The sequence below is a fragment of the Anser brachyrhynchus genome (assembly GCF_964034855.1).
Source record: "Anser brachyrhynchus genome assembly, chromosome: 1".
NCBI classification, from domain to species: Eukaryota; Metazoa; Chordata; class Aves; order Anseriformes; family Anatidae; genus Anser; species Anser brachyrhynchus.
Genome location: NC_137694.1, coordinates 102,930,164 through 102,946,821, shown reverse-complemented (window position 1 = coordinate 102,946,821; position 16,658 = coordinate 102,930,164). Strand labels below are relative to the sequence as shown.

The following is a 16,658-nucleotide window of genomic DNA, read 5'->3' as shown; positions in this document are numbered from 1 at the left end:
CAACCAGACTTTGTACCACTGATCTCTGGGCCCAGCAGTTCAGCCGGTTTTCAACACGGTTCACTGCTTGCCCTTCCAGCCCATACTTCAGCAGCGTCTTCATTAGGATCTTATGTGGAAGAGTGTCAAAGGCCTAGCTGAAATCCAGAAAGGGTATTCTAGCTGTATTTGCCATCTCTGGTCACAGCCTTTAGCTGTCTTGTGCTGAAGGCTGTGCACCACACACCATGCACCTGCACGGGGCAGAGTGAAAAGAAATAGTTGGGGAAGTGCATCATCATGTCATGTTCAGCACGTTTCTGTGCATTCACCTTGATCCTGGGATGCTTGCTATCAGCCCAGTGAAGGAAGGGACAATGTTCCCCTTGTAGCAGAGGAAGAAGGGCTTGTGAGCTACAGTCCTGGGGTTTTCAAGAGGTTTTCAAGCATTGCTGCTGTTAGTGGTGTTTGTGGGCACAGCAATCAGGTAGCTACAAGGAAAATGCATCTCCTTTCCTTGTAGCAGCAATGTGTTGCTATTCTGCTGCTGTGTTTACCTACTGCAGCAGTAAGGTGTGCTGTAGGCCCGGGGGTTACATCAGTATACATAAGCTCGCTGAGCTCTGACTAGTGCAGGAACATGGTCTGCTGGGAGCTCGGTCTTGTGGTGGTCCTGAAAATCAGGTCACAAATCTGCCTCAGTGCATAAACGATACAGCTTGTGGTGGTGCAGCCTTACAGGTGCCAATTTAACTCTCAGATGTCAGGAAATACTGGAATTAATATCACTCTCGTGCTTCACTTCACAGACCACTGTCATTCCCTAAGGAATAGACACCACCACCCCCCCAGCGTGGTGCATTGATGACTCCTGTTCAAACTCCTGTTTCTCCTGTCCTCATCCTTGCCCCAAGGATAAATTATTCTTTGCAGAAACTTGCAATACAAGTGTCCCGTAGCCACTTGGCACAAGCACAGCTGAAGGGCAGAGCAGTTTCTCCTGCACTCACCATCTCTCAACCCTGCCCGGTACACACTGCAGTTTGGTTTCCCCATGCACCTGTGGACCATAAGAGCTTCCTGAAGGATTTTTGACAACCTGAACCAAATCCAGGGTAGTCCACAGAGGTAAGCTGGGCTCTGGGCCTGAGCAAGCCGCTTTAAATATGTGGGAAGTACAAAGCAGCCAACCTGTCCTCACATCACTAAACACCATCTTAACACCTTAGCTACTAGAATATCAACAACAGATGATCTCCTTGTCAGCTCTTTCATCTTCTGCCTTGCATTTGAGCTCTCAGTGTATGTTCAGAGACTCTGGTCCATTCATTCATGTTTCCTGTTTCTGTATGCCATAAAATCTGAATAGGAGCTCCTGTGATAACACTGCATGTCATGCCACATTGGTGTGCTTCCCTAGGTAATCAGTTTCTATCAGCCACTGAGGTCAGCATTACATTCCCTTGTGAAGCTGCTCAGTGATGACAGAGCTCAGCCTGGGCTCCTTTGTCACTGGGGAGCAGAGGTGATTAACAGAACTGGGGAGCTGAGGGTGCTAGAGTTGTCTAAAATCAGCTTACAAGCAATGCATCTCAAGCTCAGCAAGAGGAGATGAGGAATCACATAAACCTTGTGAGCTGCAGCAGTGTCACCTATTTAATGAGTGGCAAGAGATAGCTGAAAAATTGTCTCTGTGTTTGTAAGAAGCTGTGAAAACATCCTAAAATTCAATGCTATTGTTAAATGGTTGGCTTTTTGGAACTGTTGCCTTCCTGCTCCTGGAGCAAATGACATCTTGTCTCCTGTAAGGAAGCGCAGAGCTACGTGCTGTTGGCAGATGCTTTTGCAATGCATGGCTGCAGTGATCTGAGCTTTCACCTTGTCAGCCTGCATGGCCGCTGGGGTTACTGGCAGATGATGCCCCACACTTGCAGCTGGTGCACCCGCAGTGCTCTCTGCAGCTGCTGCGCAGAGCAGAGCGGCTTGAATCTCCTGGGGTTTGCGCTAGGAACAACTTCTTCAGGAGCACCCTGCTATGCTTACACCTCCTTTGGGCTGTCCGACACTGTCTGCTGTGCTGGCAGCTCTCAGCCCAGGCTTCTGGATTGCTCCTTGTGCTTGCCTTGTCACCATGTCCCCTGACAGCTGCTCTCTGCCCCAGCTCTTTCATCTCTTGTGGCGTGGTGGTGCCAAAGCCCCTTCACACCCCCACATCACCAGCCTGCGCCTCGGGTCCCCTGCATTGCTCATCCCAGTGCCCACCAGCCCTTCCCACCCCCTGGTTCCAGGGGGGGCTCGTGTCCCCTTGTCCCCGGTGTCCCAGCTGTGACACCACCGCCTTCTCATTCCGCTGCTGCCAAGGACACCAAGCAGAGGGGTCAGCAGGACAGGGGTGCTGAGGAGAGGGGCAGAAATGCTGAGGCTGCCCTCCCTGGTGGGTGAGTGACCCCCCCCAGCTGCTGCCCAGCCTCCCAGGGGCATCAGCAGGGCCTTGGGACACCATACCCAGGCTGGGGGGACCTTGGAAATCCCTGCTGCTGTCCCCTCCAGCTCACACCTCCTCCTGCCCCGTATCTCTCACAAGACCACCCTGCTGGACCTGAACTGCCTTCCAGTCCTGCCAACGGTCCTTGGTGTGCTGGGCAGGGCTGCTCGTGGTGAAGGGGGCATCTGGGAGGGGTGGGCAGCAGAAGCTGCGCCGTGGGCACCTCCGGAGGCACCAGGCAGACAAGTCCCTGCTGTCTCCCCAGGCCTGCTGATCTGGCTGACGTCTGCCGCTGCGCCACCCGTGCCTCCCGCAGGCAGCCCCCTGTCTGACAGCGAATACCAGCTCTTCTTCTCCAGCCTGCGCCCACCCTGGAAGGCCCAAGTGTCCTGCCACCTGCGGCAGGTATGGGGCTGCCTCAGCCCCGCCGTCCTGCAGCTGGACCAGCAGGAGAACCACGGCCACGTCCCTGAAGGTAGGGCACTGGGTGCTCACCCCACCTCCCGAGGCAGTGGCAGATGCCGCCCCAGCTGTCACCAGCTGCCAAAACGCCACCAGATTGCAGGAACAGTGGTGGAATGGGGCCTTTGGTGGGTGTGTAGTCCAAATTCAAGCTTAGAGCAGGACAGTCCCAGCACTAGATCACCGTTGCTTTGTGCAGATAAATTTTGGAAACCTCCAAGGGTCGTTTCATTTCCCCTCTGGTCACACCTTCCAGTGCTTCTCCTAGGTTACCCACCTTTAATTCCACCCTCGGTATGCTTCCTTTTTGTGTTTGGGTTTGGCAAGGAGCGCTCTGTTCATCCACACAGGCCTCCTGGTGCACCACTCTTAAGCCTGAAGGAGGTGATTCTTAAATATTCACCAGCTTTCTTGGGCCCCTCTTCTGGAGCCTTATCCTATGGGCAGATCTTTCAAGAGGCCCCTCATTATCGGTGGGTGTGAAGTCCATCGGATGATCCCTCCTCATTAACTCCTCCATGACTGGGAGGAGGAAGCTATCATCAGTACAAACCAGGAACCTCCTGAAACACTTATGCCCTGCCGTGTTGTCCCTCCAGCAGTTTTTGAGATGCCTGAAGTCTCCCAGGAGGACTAGGGCCGATGAACGTGAGGCTACTCTTACCTGTCTGTAAACTAGGGCCTTCCACCTGACTGAACAAGTGCAGCTTCCCCGGCACCTTTCCACAGGTAACAGGCTGAAGCTCTGGCCACACCGATGGCCCTTCACTCAGCTCTTCAGTTCCTCCACACCTCCATTGAACTGTGTGTGGTGGGGAGGCAGGGAAAAAGTAAAATAACAGCCGCCACCTCTTTCTGAAGCACACTGAGTCTCGTTGGCTCTTCCTAACAGTTCATCTTATGAACTGAACAGCTCTTTCCAGCTAGATCTAGGGTTTAATTCAGAAGCTTGATTCATAGGTTCTCATAGGCCCTTAAGAAACCGTGAGCTGATAAGCTGCTTTTTTAAGTGTTTAACATCTCAGTAGACGAGAAACATCCCAGTTCAGAAAGTGCCATAGCAACAGCACCCTTTAAATCTCTGCAATCATCCTTTCCCTGAACCCCTGCATCAGTGAATTTAAGTGGCATAATTATATCTGTGCAGCTGAAAAACTTGGGACTACTTCTGTTGTATTTTTCTTCAGAGAGAAAAAAAAATAGGAACAATTTTCTCATTAAAAATATGTCTTTATATTTAGCTATGAACGTCAATGAACTGAATGATCAGCCAACTGTCTGTGCTTATTTGGACTGCAGCTTGAGGGCAACTATTTCTTGCCTGCCTCTGCAGCTGTGTCAGGGGAATGGTTCCATCCCGCATTGCCAGACCCAGGGACAGGTCCTGGGCTGCTCCCTCACTTGCTGGCACCTGCAGTCCATGATACCAAGGCTCTGGGTGCCACAGGGCTGCTGCTGGTTCTCCTCCAGGCAATGTCTGTCACCCCATCACTGTGGACCTCTGGGACACCATGGTTGGCACGGCAGTGCTTGGAGATATTCCCGCTGCTGCTCTGGGACCCTCTCTCCTCAGCACGTGCACGGCAGGCCAACCCACAATGCTGTAGGCCAACCACTTTGGTCCTTACCTGTCTCACGCTGGAGCCTCCTTCATCTCCCTCACAGCAGGGACTCACTGCTGAGGCCACACGAGCAGCTTAGCTCCTGCCCGCTGGGACCTGCATAGTCCCAGGCATCCTCACTTCTGTAGGGACATGTTTCGGGAGCCTAGGGGTTAACTTGGTAGGGCATGTGCCCTCACATGTTTTTGTCTATACTGCCCTCACAGATAACTGGCAGTGCTTTCTACTTCCAAATATTCATGAGCATTAATCGTGCTTCGTATGTGTGGCACTCAGGAAAGCTGGTAGGTTGTATTTTAAACAGGGAAAGTGCACACATAACCTTTCAATGTTCTTTGCCATGGAAGAACCGAGTCAGGATGATGTTTCCCTAATGAGTGTATGAAAACATCTTGGCTGGCTCCACCTTTCAGTGAAGGTGAAATTGTTAATTAATTGTTCTTGTTCCATGGAAGTACCCAGTGCTGGGAGATCCTGCACATGGACTTGGCCACAAAGTCCAGAGAGAGGGCCTCCTGACATCCAACAGGAGTTGTAGCTGCTTGCAGCAAGCAAATGGGCAGGGAGAGCACAGGAAAGAAGCAAAAGATCTCATGGATTAAATTAAACATGTAATAGTGGAAAGGCTCCTCTTGGCAAAAAGGTCAGAGGATTCAAAGAAAGGGCAAAGGGCAAGGGGACTGTCAGGCTTGTTCCCATCACATTGGGCATTTTTCTGGTAGACGGCTGAAATTCTGCTTTTGCTAGTGAATCTGTATGCTTGGCACAAGGGAAGAGGTATGATTTAGGCAGGGTTACGGCCTCCTGCTTATTGCATGGCATAGGGCCACTTCTCAAGTAATCAGCCCAAAGTGCACTTAACACTGGTGTTTTCTGCCTTTCATGTATTACGTGTTTCTCACTCCCTTTGAAGACTGCTGTCTTATTCATCATGTTGTCTGTATCTGCCTTTACTTGGTGCAAAAGGTCTGTATTCCCTGATTTCAATTTCCCTGATTTCAGGCCGTTTTCATGTTTGTAGCTCTCGTCCTGTCCATTGCTTTTGCCAAAATTAACAACCAAATTCAACTCTAAGCTAAAAACAAAAGAGCACGGGATGCTCTGGTCTCTGCACAATTAATGCCTAAAAATTTGGTTTCAAGGGCAATGTGATACGCCAATTACTACATGCTTGGCAATAAATGGGGGGAGGAGAGAGAGCACCTGACTGTGCAGCGTGCTGTGGCTGGCTTTGTGCACAAGGTGAGATGCTGCCACGTGCTTCTCCTGCATGCAGAAGTACAGGAGACACAATTACACCTCCACTGTTTGGCTGCCATGCGCCTACTAGTGCATGGGCCCTCGTCAGAGTGCCTTTGTCTGATCTAATTCCAGCTGCCTATAGAACTGAATAACGATGGACTGAAAAATAGGCACTCACATTATGAACAAAAGATGTACAAGTGTTTATATTATGAACAAGATGCACACTGGGAGAGTAGCAAGAGCAGTGTAATTTCACTGCTAATCTCCTCCATCTCCACCAGCACGTGACCCTCACTGGCAGGCCTTCATGGGACACTCCTGTGGTCACCACATTGTTTTCTGAGGGATCCTGAAGAGATACTCTTCTCTCTAAAGTTTTCTCCACCTGCTTGCATGTAGCTGGGCTGGGGGTGTAGTGCTTTGATGGGACCACAGGGGCTTCTTCTGGACTCCAGAGGAGCCAGGAGGATCATGAGCAGCTCCTCCACTCTTTCTGGGCTCACAGCCAGCTGCAGGGAGTGGGCAGGATGGCTGGAGGAGCTTGTGGGGCAGGTCTGGAGGCAGAAGACAGACCGAAATGGCAAGCACATAGAGCCTGAGGCTCTTCTGTGGGAATGAACAGACACAGGGATGAGCAGAGCAATCCTGCAGGGAACACAAAATTACCCCCTTCCCAAAATCTCCCAGGGTTTTCGTCTCTCCTGCATGACCTTGGCTCTCCTGCAATCACTGCAGGAAGAGCTGCAGCTTTTGACCCAGTAAGGTCAGCAGTACCTTTCAAGGCACAGGCCTGATCCCGTCATCACTTAACCCATCACACCATTACTTGCCTTTTTTTCTTTTAAGCCTTCAAGGACTATACTCCAGGTGGCCCTGCTTCAGCAGGGGTTTGGACCAGATGACCTCCAGAGGTCCCATCTAACCTCAACCATTCTGAGATTTGTGAGTAAAAACAGAGACCTTATCAGGTCCTGGAAACAAGAGGTTTGGATTTATGTAAAAAGGAAGATACCATGTGAAAAAGGGCAGATGGATGAGCTGAACCCCTGGATGGTGAATAGGGAAACAAGTGACATGAAATCTTGGTGGTTTTAACAGCACAACGCTGTGATCTCCACATGGGGGCAGACACCTCTGACTCCCCGTTCAACCACAAGCATGCTCTGAAAATACACATCTGAGAGGTGCCAGTGTTCATGCTCAGGCCAAGGGACGTCCTGTCCCCACCTCCCCTGTCTCTCACCCGTCTCTAGGACCCGTCTGCTCTGCCTTCCCGGAGGCACGGTGGTTCCAGACCTTCTGCCAGTTCGCACAGTACCGCTGCTCCAAGCACAAATTCTACATCAAGGTGAGGAGCGGGGCTGGGGTTGGGAGGTACAAGTGTCTCCTGCGAGAAGGAAGGTGCCGGCTTTAGGAGAAAGGAGCCCAGGTTGGGGTGAGAAGGAAAGTAAGAGGACACGGTAGTACTCTAGTTTTTCTCTCCACTCAGCGAATCCCATGTCCGAGTTTCTCTCCTCCAAAAGGCCTTCTTCATCCAGCAGAGAGACTTCATGCTGTGGGCTTCCAGGCGAAGGATGAAAGCTCCCCTACAGATGGAGGTATGGCTGTACTGGGATGCTCTGGGTGCCTCTGCTTGCCTGCTGACTGCCCACAGCTACTCTTCCCTGTAGAAAATCTTGGTATGAGGTTTGGGCCCATGGTATGCTGTGGGACTGGTGGACACACAGGTGGGAGCACGCCAGCACATGGCTTAGGGAATCCCCTCTTCTGTGCAGGTGATGGAGCACAGGCAGCGGTTGCTCAGAGAGGCTGTGGAGCTCCCCCGCCTTGGGGATCTTCAAAAGCCTCCTGGACATGGCCCTGGGCAACCTGCTCCGGGCGTCCCTGCTTGAGCAAGGGATGTGGACCAGAAGGCCTCCAAAGGTCCCTGCCAACCTCAACCCTTCTGTGATTCCATGAAGGGTCACAAGACTGGCAGAAACCTTCCCAGTCCCACATGTGTATGCATAAGTGCAGCAGCAGGAAGCATGTGTGCTGACTGGTCACAGCTATGGGGAGGCAGCTTTCTGTCTGGCCCCAGAAAGGTGCCCTCCACCTCCCGAAGAGCAGACACGGAGGCCAGCTCTGGTCCCCAGCCTTCCTGTCCTGTTCTCTCCCCAGCACTGGAGCAGGCACCTCTTTCGCTCACCGACATCCATCTGCACTCCAACGTGGACAAGCTCCTGAAGTACTCCTACGCGCTGTCAAGCCAGAAACCCTTGGCGAGGAAGCTCCCCCTAGCCCTGCCAGAGGTGCCGAGACCCTCGCGGGACAGGAGGCTGCCTGAGCCCCCACCAACCCTGCCGGTCCCGGCCCCCCCGGCCCCCTCACCATCCCACAGCCAGGCAGAGCGAGCCTGGGAGCGCCGCCTGCAGCACAGCGTCCGGCAGCTCATCAGCTTGGCCCTCACCTTGGAGACCTCGGCGGGCATGGAGGACTCTACTCCAGACCCCAACACCACGTCAGACCTGGGGAGCGTGCCCAGCAATGCCGAGGAGGGGATGCAGGAGGAGGCCCCCCGTGGCAGGTGAGGGGGAGACCCAGCTCCTCACCTGGTGGGGCGCTGGTTGCTGTATGCCGTGCATGCAGTCCTCAAAGGGAAATGTTCCTGGCCTGGCGATGTGAGTAAAGTGCCTTCTGACCGTGCCTGAGATTCAGTCAGGGCTTTATCCTATGCACGTGTCCCATGATACATCCCCATCCTGCAGCCAGCTGCGCGGTGTAATCACCCCTGCGCCCATCCGCCTCCCAGCTCACGTCTGCTGGCAGTGTGAGCAACCTGCAGAAGGAGCCTTCTTGCGGTCACAGGTCTTTGGGACACTGGGATGCACCACTGTCTGCCTGTGCTCACCTCCATGCAACATCAAGCAGGTGTTTCCTGAAACAGCCTGGTTTGAGGAGAGCCCTGAGCTGTGCTCTGTCCTCACACAGACAGAACTAAAGCAGCCCAAGAAAGAATTAAAAACCAGGAAACAGAGCTGGGAGCACAGAGCAGGCTGCCTTGGCAGGACCAGTGCTACTCCTGTTTTGAACCTTTCATACTTTGTGGTGGAGGACCACTTCCTCTGACTGTAATGCAAAGATTACTTTGCTTACCAAAGTCATAAATGGGCTGTCCAAATGTGATTTTCATAGATAAGTAATTTTGGTTTCACTTTGTTGCGGGCCAGTGATATTCCTGTAAGTACATCAGTTTGTGCGTGATTGCACACGTGTTTTCTACTGAAAACACTGCATGCTTCTACAGTTGTGCCTCAGATCCCGCTTCTACATGCAAAAATAAATTGCAGCATATCGTTGAAACTATAGTTGTTCCCGTACAAGGCTGCAGCTTATGTCATCCTCCTTCCTAACATTGTAGGAGGCTTTTACTGCCCAGCAAATATCTCCTGGTGTATGTACGCTAACGCAAAGTTACGTTTTGTTGAAGATACGTTCATCTTCCCTGCCACAGAAATTGAGCCTTGCTCTGATTTAGTTATATTGGGATTACCGAGGGACTGCTGTGATTACAGATGACACTCGTTGTTCTGCTGCAGAGTTCCTCAAAGGCACTAATGCTGACTGTGTCTGCAGCCTGACAGCCGAGCCCCATCAATCATGCTAAGCAAAGCTTAAATTCAAGTGAGATAAAAAAGTGAGCTGGGCTACGCCTGTCGGCTTTACTGCTCCCCACATCCTGTCTGCTCACAAGGGGACTTCAGCACATGACCTGAAACAGGAGCAAAATGCTCTGAGGCATCTCCACTCCAGCGAGAGTGATAGTGACGGGTGGGACTGGTCAGCACGCACGGGTGCTGTTCAGCATCTGGTTTAACATCGGGTGCACACAGTTGTGACGGGGCAGAGAAGCCAGGGCTGCACATCTTCTGCAGTCATATGTCTAGCAGGATATCCACCCCGCCTTGCTCGGCCCTGCTTGTGGCAGCTGCTCTGTGGTGCTTGGTGAAGCTAGCTGTGACCTTTAGAGAGAGAGAGATGGCAATTATATCAAAATAGAAAGGTGAAAAACTCACAGCACACTTTTGTGGTAGTCCTGTTAGCAGTGATTCATTGTGGGGGAAAATACGTGTCTCTTATTACATTTATTTATTTATTTTATTTCCTTTGTTGTTGTTGTTGAAAATTTGGCTGTTTGGTAAGTCCAGGGCCCGTTAATTGTTTCCATATCATCACTCTGTGTGGCTTACTTTGAAGAGGAGTTAGGTCTCATGGTACAAAGGATCCAGGATTCACCAGGCGAATGACAGGGAACTGGCTGCCCTGCCAGCACTTGGAAACCTCAGGTCCTAGAAACCAGAGCCTCCTATTTAACAAGGACCTGGCTGGGCTTTTGCACTGGTTAGCATTTGCAACAGGAACTTCAGGCAATGTAATGTCAAAAGTTTACCTCAAAGTGTAACTGCTTAAAGAATACAAATTTTCCCACAGTCTGCACCCGCTAGCTCTTGGCCAGGTGTTACGTCCCTTTCTTCCAATGACTCCTGCACCAGTTTACCTGCTGCTATCAGCCAGTTGGCTTGTCTTCTTGGCATCTGGGCCACCCGCAGGCTGCTAAGGCATCGCTGGGACTTTAATTGTCAAAGGTGATGTCAGGTGGCCAGAGATCCCCTTAGTCAGCTCACGAAGAATTAGAGAGATGTTTTTCTATAGTCACTGATTCAAAAAGATTTATTCTTAATATGTACTGTTAGAAAACCCTTCTCTGTTCTGAATGGGCTGGAACATATTGCTCCAGGTGACACAACACATCAACAAAGACTTTTTGGCTTCACAACATTATAACCATACGATGTATTGTATGGGTATGCTTTAAAAAAAAAGTAATCTACTTTTCTGTCTGAGGCTGTTAACATCGTCTTTTCCCTTAGTGGTTTTAGTTTCCTACAGCAACCCACACAAGTCAGAAGTCATAAAGTGCTGGAAAGCTGTTGTTTGCTCCTTATCGTCTTTTCTGCTTGCCTCACGCAACCAGCTAATATGAGGGAGGTTCAGCAGCTGAAAGTTAATGGCCCAAATCCTTGTCATTATGTTGAGGGAGAAGTGGATGTTGTCAACCATCCCTCTTCAGAGATGCCACATGAAGTGAAGTAGGCTGTGCATGTGTCACGCCATGTCTTGAGTTGCTAAAACAGCATGGGCTGTCGTCCAAAGTTTTCTCTTTTAGCCACTGAGGAATTACTGATCTCAGATGACAGAGTCTTCTCAACTCTATTTTTTTAGAGAGAGAGGTAGCAGCGGGGGGCTTCTCTGAGCACCACGTTGCCAGCTGTGGTGCCAGGAAACCAGCGGTGGCCCTGGGTGCGCCCAGAGCCTTGGCGTCACGGACTGCAGGTGCTGGCAAGCAAGGGAGGAGCCCAGGACCTGTCCCTGGGTCTGGTGATGCGGGATGGGAACCATTCCCCTGTTACCTCTAAGCTGCTTTCAGGGGCTAGCTGTCACTTGGGGATGTTGTAGAGTTACCTCACCCACCTGGTGCTAGTAAACCAACACACAAACGTGCAGCCGTTGTGGCCAGAAAGCTTCGCAGTGGAGATGTAGAACAGAGATAGAGCAGGAAATGGATGTGAAATAGAGAGCAGCAGAATTTCTTGGTAACCCCAGGCAGATGGCACGACTCAATTTCCTGGATGGGTGAGCGGATGCTACAGACACAATTTGTGTGCTTCTGCAAACATGGCCAACAGCAAAGTGTCAGCGGGCAGTGCTCAGGAGTATGAGGCTTTCTGACCTGGGTGAAGAGATCAGACTCAGAACAGACTCTGTTCTGAACCAAGTAGGTCATCAACATTCAGCAGATGTTTTATTGCTGCTTATGAGCTACTTATGGAAGCACTCTTCCTAGAAGAGGCTGGAGCTGAGTTCCCTTTTACTGCCCCTTTTCCTTGCAGTCCTCTATTTGCATCTTGTTTGGGCAGCACTTGCTGGACTGGTGCACGTGCAGGAGCAAGCAAAGGCTGTTAAGCCCGTTTAGTAACAGTCACATTCTCAGCTTTAGGTTGTCAATTATTTGCTTTATTATTTTTTTTTAAAGTATAGAAAGCTGGACAGTTTTTCTACCTTGTTGAGGAAAACACCAGAGCTATTCATACCGTGTTTAATGACTGTTAATATGCCTCTCACTTTAATGGCTTGATCATCCTGGTTTGATGAAGAAGCAATAAAATCAAAACGTGTCACTGGCATAACAAGTGAGCAGTGGAACAAGAGGCGATGATGATATATTTGCGGGTAAATCGTTTCAGGTAATTTTTGGAGAATAATGTCAGGTCATTAATCAAATTTGTGAGTCCCACCAAGATGACCCAGCTAATTTACCAGTTTTTTAAGGCCAAGATCCAACTGCGAATGAGCAGTCAGACTTCTGAGTGCTGGCAGGGACTCCCTTCAGCTGTCACGGGTTTATCAGCACAGCGGACAAAGAAATCTGGATCTCATGGGCTGCTCTGCAGCAGCTGCTTGAAAGAGAGAAACTGTAAGTGTTAGGTAATTCCCACTCAAAGAGCAATTCTCTATGGAGGAGAAGTGCTAGGTGTGCCCGCAGGCTGTGCCTGCTTCCTCTTCTAGTGAAGTCCAGCATCCAGTCACAGTAAAATGCTGAGAGGGTTTTATTAAACAACCACAGACAGGGTTTTCATGTGGGATCAGTACAGACCAGAGGTATTTTTTGCTAAAATTTCAAAAGCTTTCCTGTGAGTGTTTACAGAAGAACCAAGAAAAAAAAGATCATATGGAGTCAAGGGATGCAGGAGTAGACATAAGGGTCTTGCGGGTTCTGGAAGTGCTGTCTCCAGGATGAGCAGGCTTTGCTTCCCTTTTTTTCACTGGCACGTTTTCATTCTTTCCAGCTGTGTCTGTTACTGCTGTCCTGAATTTGCATTCTTTTGTCTTTTCTGAGCTCAGATCTTCCGTCCACAAACATATGACCAGGTTGTTCACAGTGTGGTGCATTGCAGTTATATATGCACAGGCTTGCAATGCATAGATTTCTAGGTTTTGAACTGCCCTCATTTTTCCAGTGGATGTTGTTGATGTGCGGTGGGTTGGCGCCGCTGCAATTTGTTCCTGTGTCTGTATCCTCGGAATACCATTTGCAGCCTGTCCAGGGTGCAGCACAACAATGTGTGTTGAAACAACAACTTCTCTTGTCTCAATGCAGGCTCAAGCAGCATCTGCAGCGCTGTGATAAGACAGGTTTGACCATAATGTCTTTTTTTAAAAATTAGCATGGAGGCATTCATGATATTTTCTACGACTGAGATTTTCCAGGTTCTCTTGTACCTAAATGAGAGTGATGCCTTCAGAGATCCTGACATGCTCATTTGCTGCTGCTTAGTGTGAGCTGTTTGGGCACAGGATCACTTGCTTCTGACTTGCTGCAAGTGCAGAGTATGTGCCGTGAATTCCTTCGCCCTTGGCAGGCCCTAGGGATGTCTTAGGGCTGGACCTCATGCAGCCTGCTGAGCTCTTGCTCTTGTATGCATGTGTGATGGACTGCACACAATTCCTGTTATATACGTACACAGCAAACAAGGCAAATGCTCATGTACACCTGCACACATATCCAGTGCATGTGTCCTCTTAAGCAGGTGCCCAAAACCTCTTCCCAAGTCCTAATGCTCACACATATTTGCAAGAGCACACACAAACACAGTGCAAATGCCTGGCATTCACACGTTTCAGCACATACAGTATAAACTGCTCCACTGTGCATGGATCTGTGAACACCAGTTGCTCCTTACAGCACTTTATCTTCTCGCAGAATGTAATTGCAAGAGCTTATTGGCAGGGAGATTGATCTCTTTTGTCCTTCAGATCTGGCAAATTTTCCTGATGCCCAGCGCAGGACACATAGAGCCATGCCTGGGGATCCCTGAAGAAAAAACAGTATCCCATGGCTGAGCTATAGCCCTCCTCCTGACTGAAATCTGGGATATCTTTATCAATCTTTAGCCGAGCCACAGATAAACTGTCTCATAAGCTGCTCTCATGGTAAACATCCTTCATTTCATGCAGCTAATTTCTGATTTGAATTCATCTCACCCTGAATTCCAGTCGTTATAAGTCATTGCTCTTCATCTGATGAAGAACAGAGCCTTCCGTCTGACTTCCACCTTGGTAAAAGGACAGACTGACTGACTGGCCACTCAACAGTGCCTTTGCTCAGCTAAGTCCAGCTTCTTCAGCTTCTCACTTACAGTGAAATTTTTCCAGGCCGTAGGAAATCTCGTCTTAATGACCTCCCTCCAGGTTCTCCACCTATTTCTTTTCTCTTTAAGGCTAATCTGAAGGTCTCCAAGAAGTCTCAGTCAGTCTTAGGACAAATCCTCTATACAGGTTAGCTCATGCATGGATTTTAAGAACATTTTAATATAATTAATTGCTGCTTTTTTCTTCTTACTTTCTGCCAGATAAAAAAAAAATTATCTGTTTATCACTGGATTTGTTTCCAGACACAGAAGAGAAATATTTAATGAGTGTTTTTACCTCTTCTGCTTCATTGCTGATAATTCACATGATCCCTGTCTAATACCAGTCTATGATTTCTGCTGTTCCTAAGATGGAAAACATTCTTATTGTCAATATCTATCCTTATACTGTCCTTAATTTTTCTGCCTTTGGCTTCCCACATCAGTCTGAATGAAAATTTAATTCACCATCATTACCAGTTTATTCCCCTTTCCATCAAAAATATTGTCTCAAGCAGGAGAGAGACTTAATAATTTGTCCATTTCAGACCCCAATGGGGCTGCCCTGTGATCAACACTCAGCAGGCTCTAACAAAGATCCCTTTGCTGTGCAGTTGGACGGACAGAACTACACAGCAGCTGCTTCAGTGGTACTGGAAAAGTTCCTGAACCTGTGCCTGTCCAGTGCCTCTCACATGTTCCTGAATGCGTTCCCATCCAACATGTTACACAAGCACATGCAGACCCTGCTGACATCCCCACTCCTCTGTGCAGTTTGGCCAGGATTATAAGGTTTCTTCAGGAAGCATTTTGCATTTGGGGTTGCCTTCCCCCATTGCACCTCCTCCTCCCCACACCCCTTCTGTTTTTATCTAAGGGTCTGTCTCTTCAGCTCATGAAAAGGGAAGAGAACTGACTTCCTCCATCCCTTTCTTTGCCAGCCTTTTAGCCCTGAAGAAGAAGGAAGCAGTGATGATCCTGTGCTATGCAGTGCTGGAGGGAATCTGTGTTTCATCAGTTGTCACCCAGGCCTGGAAGGAGATGGAAGAAAAAATCCTCGGCTTTGGAGATTCGGTAAGGATGCTGAAGTCCATCTTCGCCCCCCCGCTGTTTGCAGAGCTCCCTGTAGTACTGACAATGTTCACCAGCACTGCCATTACAGGTACCACCTCTAGGGAGTAGCTGAGCTGGGTGACTGGGTAGGCAAGACCCAAGCAGGGCTACGGGAGCTCCCCTGCCTCCTTTCTCCCTGACCTCCCTGTTGCACCAACCCTAGGTGTGCGACAGCCTTGGGCGGCGGCACATGGACCTGTGCCCTGACTGTGCCTTCTGCTCACTGAAGAGGGAGCAATGCCAGAACTTCAACAACCTGAGGCGTGTTCACTGCGGGAAAGGCAACTTCATCACCTACATCAACCCCCAGATCTCAGCCCAGCACCAGGCTACAGGCAACAAGGTACTGAGCACCCTGCCTCTGCAGCCGGCCTGTGCGAAGGCAGCCTGCTCTGGGTGGTGGGGAGGAGGAAGAAGCACAGCTCTCTTCATCCCACTCCTTTGCAGACCGGCTTCCCAGAGCCCTACAGCATGCAGTTTTCCCAAGGGCTGCGAGCAGAGTACTGGTGCAGCCAGATAGCCACCCAGGGCTGCGATGACCCTCGTGTGATGCTCTGGCTGCAGGCAGAGTATGCCGCCTTCCGAGCTGGGGACACCCCAAGCCAGGTGGGTGCCAGGTGGGTGCTCCCATCTCTCCTTCTCCTCTCCCACCCCTGGCTTTCATTCCCATCTCCCCAGATCTGCGACTCGGGTGGAGTTCAGCACCCCAGTTACTGCGCCTTCAAGAGCTACCAGTGTCTGCAGCACAGCCTCCACAACCAGAGGGTGAGAAGCAGCCAGTGACCTCGCCTTCTCCTCCAAGGCCCCACATGCTCCAGCCATCTCCAAATCCCTGCAGAGCTCACTGGTCCAGTGCTTTTCCTTCCAACAGGACAGAATTGGTTGTGTCTGGGAAGGGGGTTCAAAATTACTGACCCAAGCACAGAAGGTCTGCTGACATGTAATTGAAGCAGTGGGATTCATGCAGAGGTAGTAAGAGGTGTCTTCACAGACAGAGGAAGCCGTGGGGAGCCTCCCATCCGTCAGTGACGGATGTTCTTGTATTGCCTCTCACAGAGGAGCATCTCCCCCATATACTGTGTGCTTCCTAGCTAGCAACAAAACCCAGAAACCCCAGAGCAGGACAGAGGACTTACTATCCTGTATGCTGCAGGGAAACACAGTTCAGCTATCATCCACTCCCTAGCACTCTCAAGCAGGCTCTCCCCTCTGGTGGGCTCCTCTCTAGTGTCTGTGACATGGGGAGGGGCTGCCCCACCTCCACGGCTGCTGAAAAATGCCATCCCTCGTGGAGTCCCCTTTGCCAGGGGAAGGATGGGCAGCAGTACCAACCCTATGAACTCAGGCTCTCCTTTCAGGTGGTTCGCCATGGCTGCCTCAGAAACCAGACTTACCAGGTGCTGAGTAAGGAGGAAGGAGAGGAGGAAGTCAGGCGGTGGCACCAGAGGTTCCTCAGCCTCACCGAAGGGTGAGGCACAGTGGTGGGAGATGCACATGAGGCACAGGGCTCCAGAGCAGGCTCTC

The 16,658-nt window shown here is 50.4% G+C and overlaps 1 protein-coding gene across 1 annotated transcript; it reads left to right on the top strand.

The window, feature by feature from the left end:
* Window positions 1-2,428: 2,428 nt before the first annotated feature.
* ACRBP (acrosin binding protein) lies at window positions 2,429-16,632 on the top strand (the record flags this gene model as incomplete). Its single annotated transcript, XM_080575826.1, has 9 exons — window positions 2,429-2,939; window positions 7,047-7,141; window positions 7,283-7,391; window positions 7,954-8,359; window positions 14,963-15,095; window positions 15,298-15,477; window positions 15,582-15,740; window positions 15,813-15,899; window positions 16,493-16,632. Coding segments are annotated over 9 exons (1,794 nt in total), but the record flags the coding sequence as incomplete, so codon positions are not given.
* Between the last annotated feature and the right edge of the window lie 26 nt (window positions 16,633-16,658).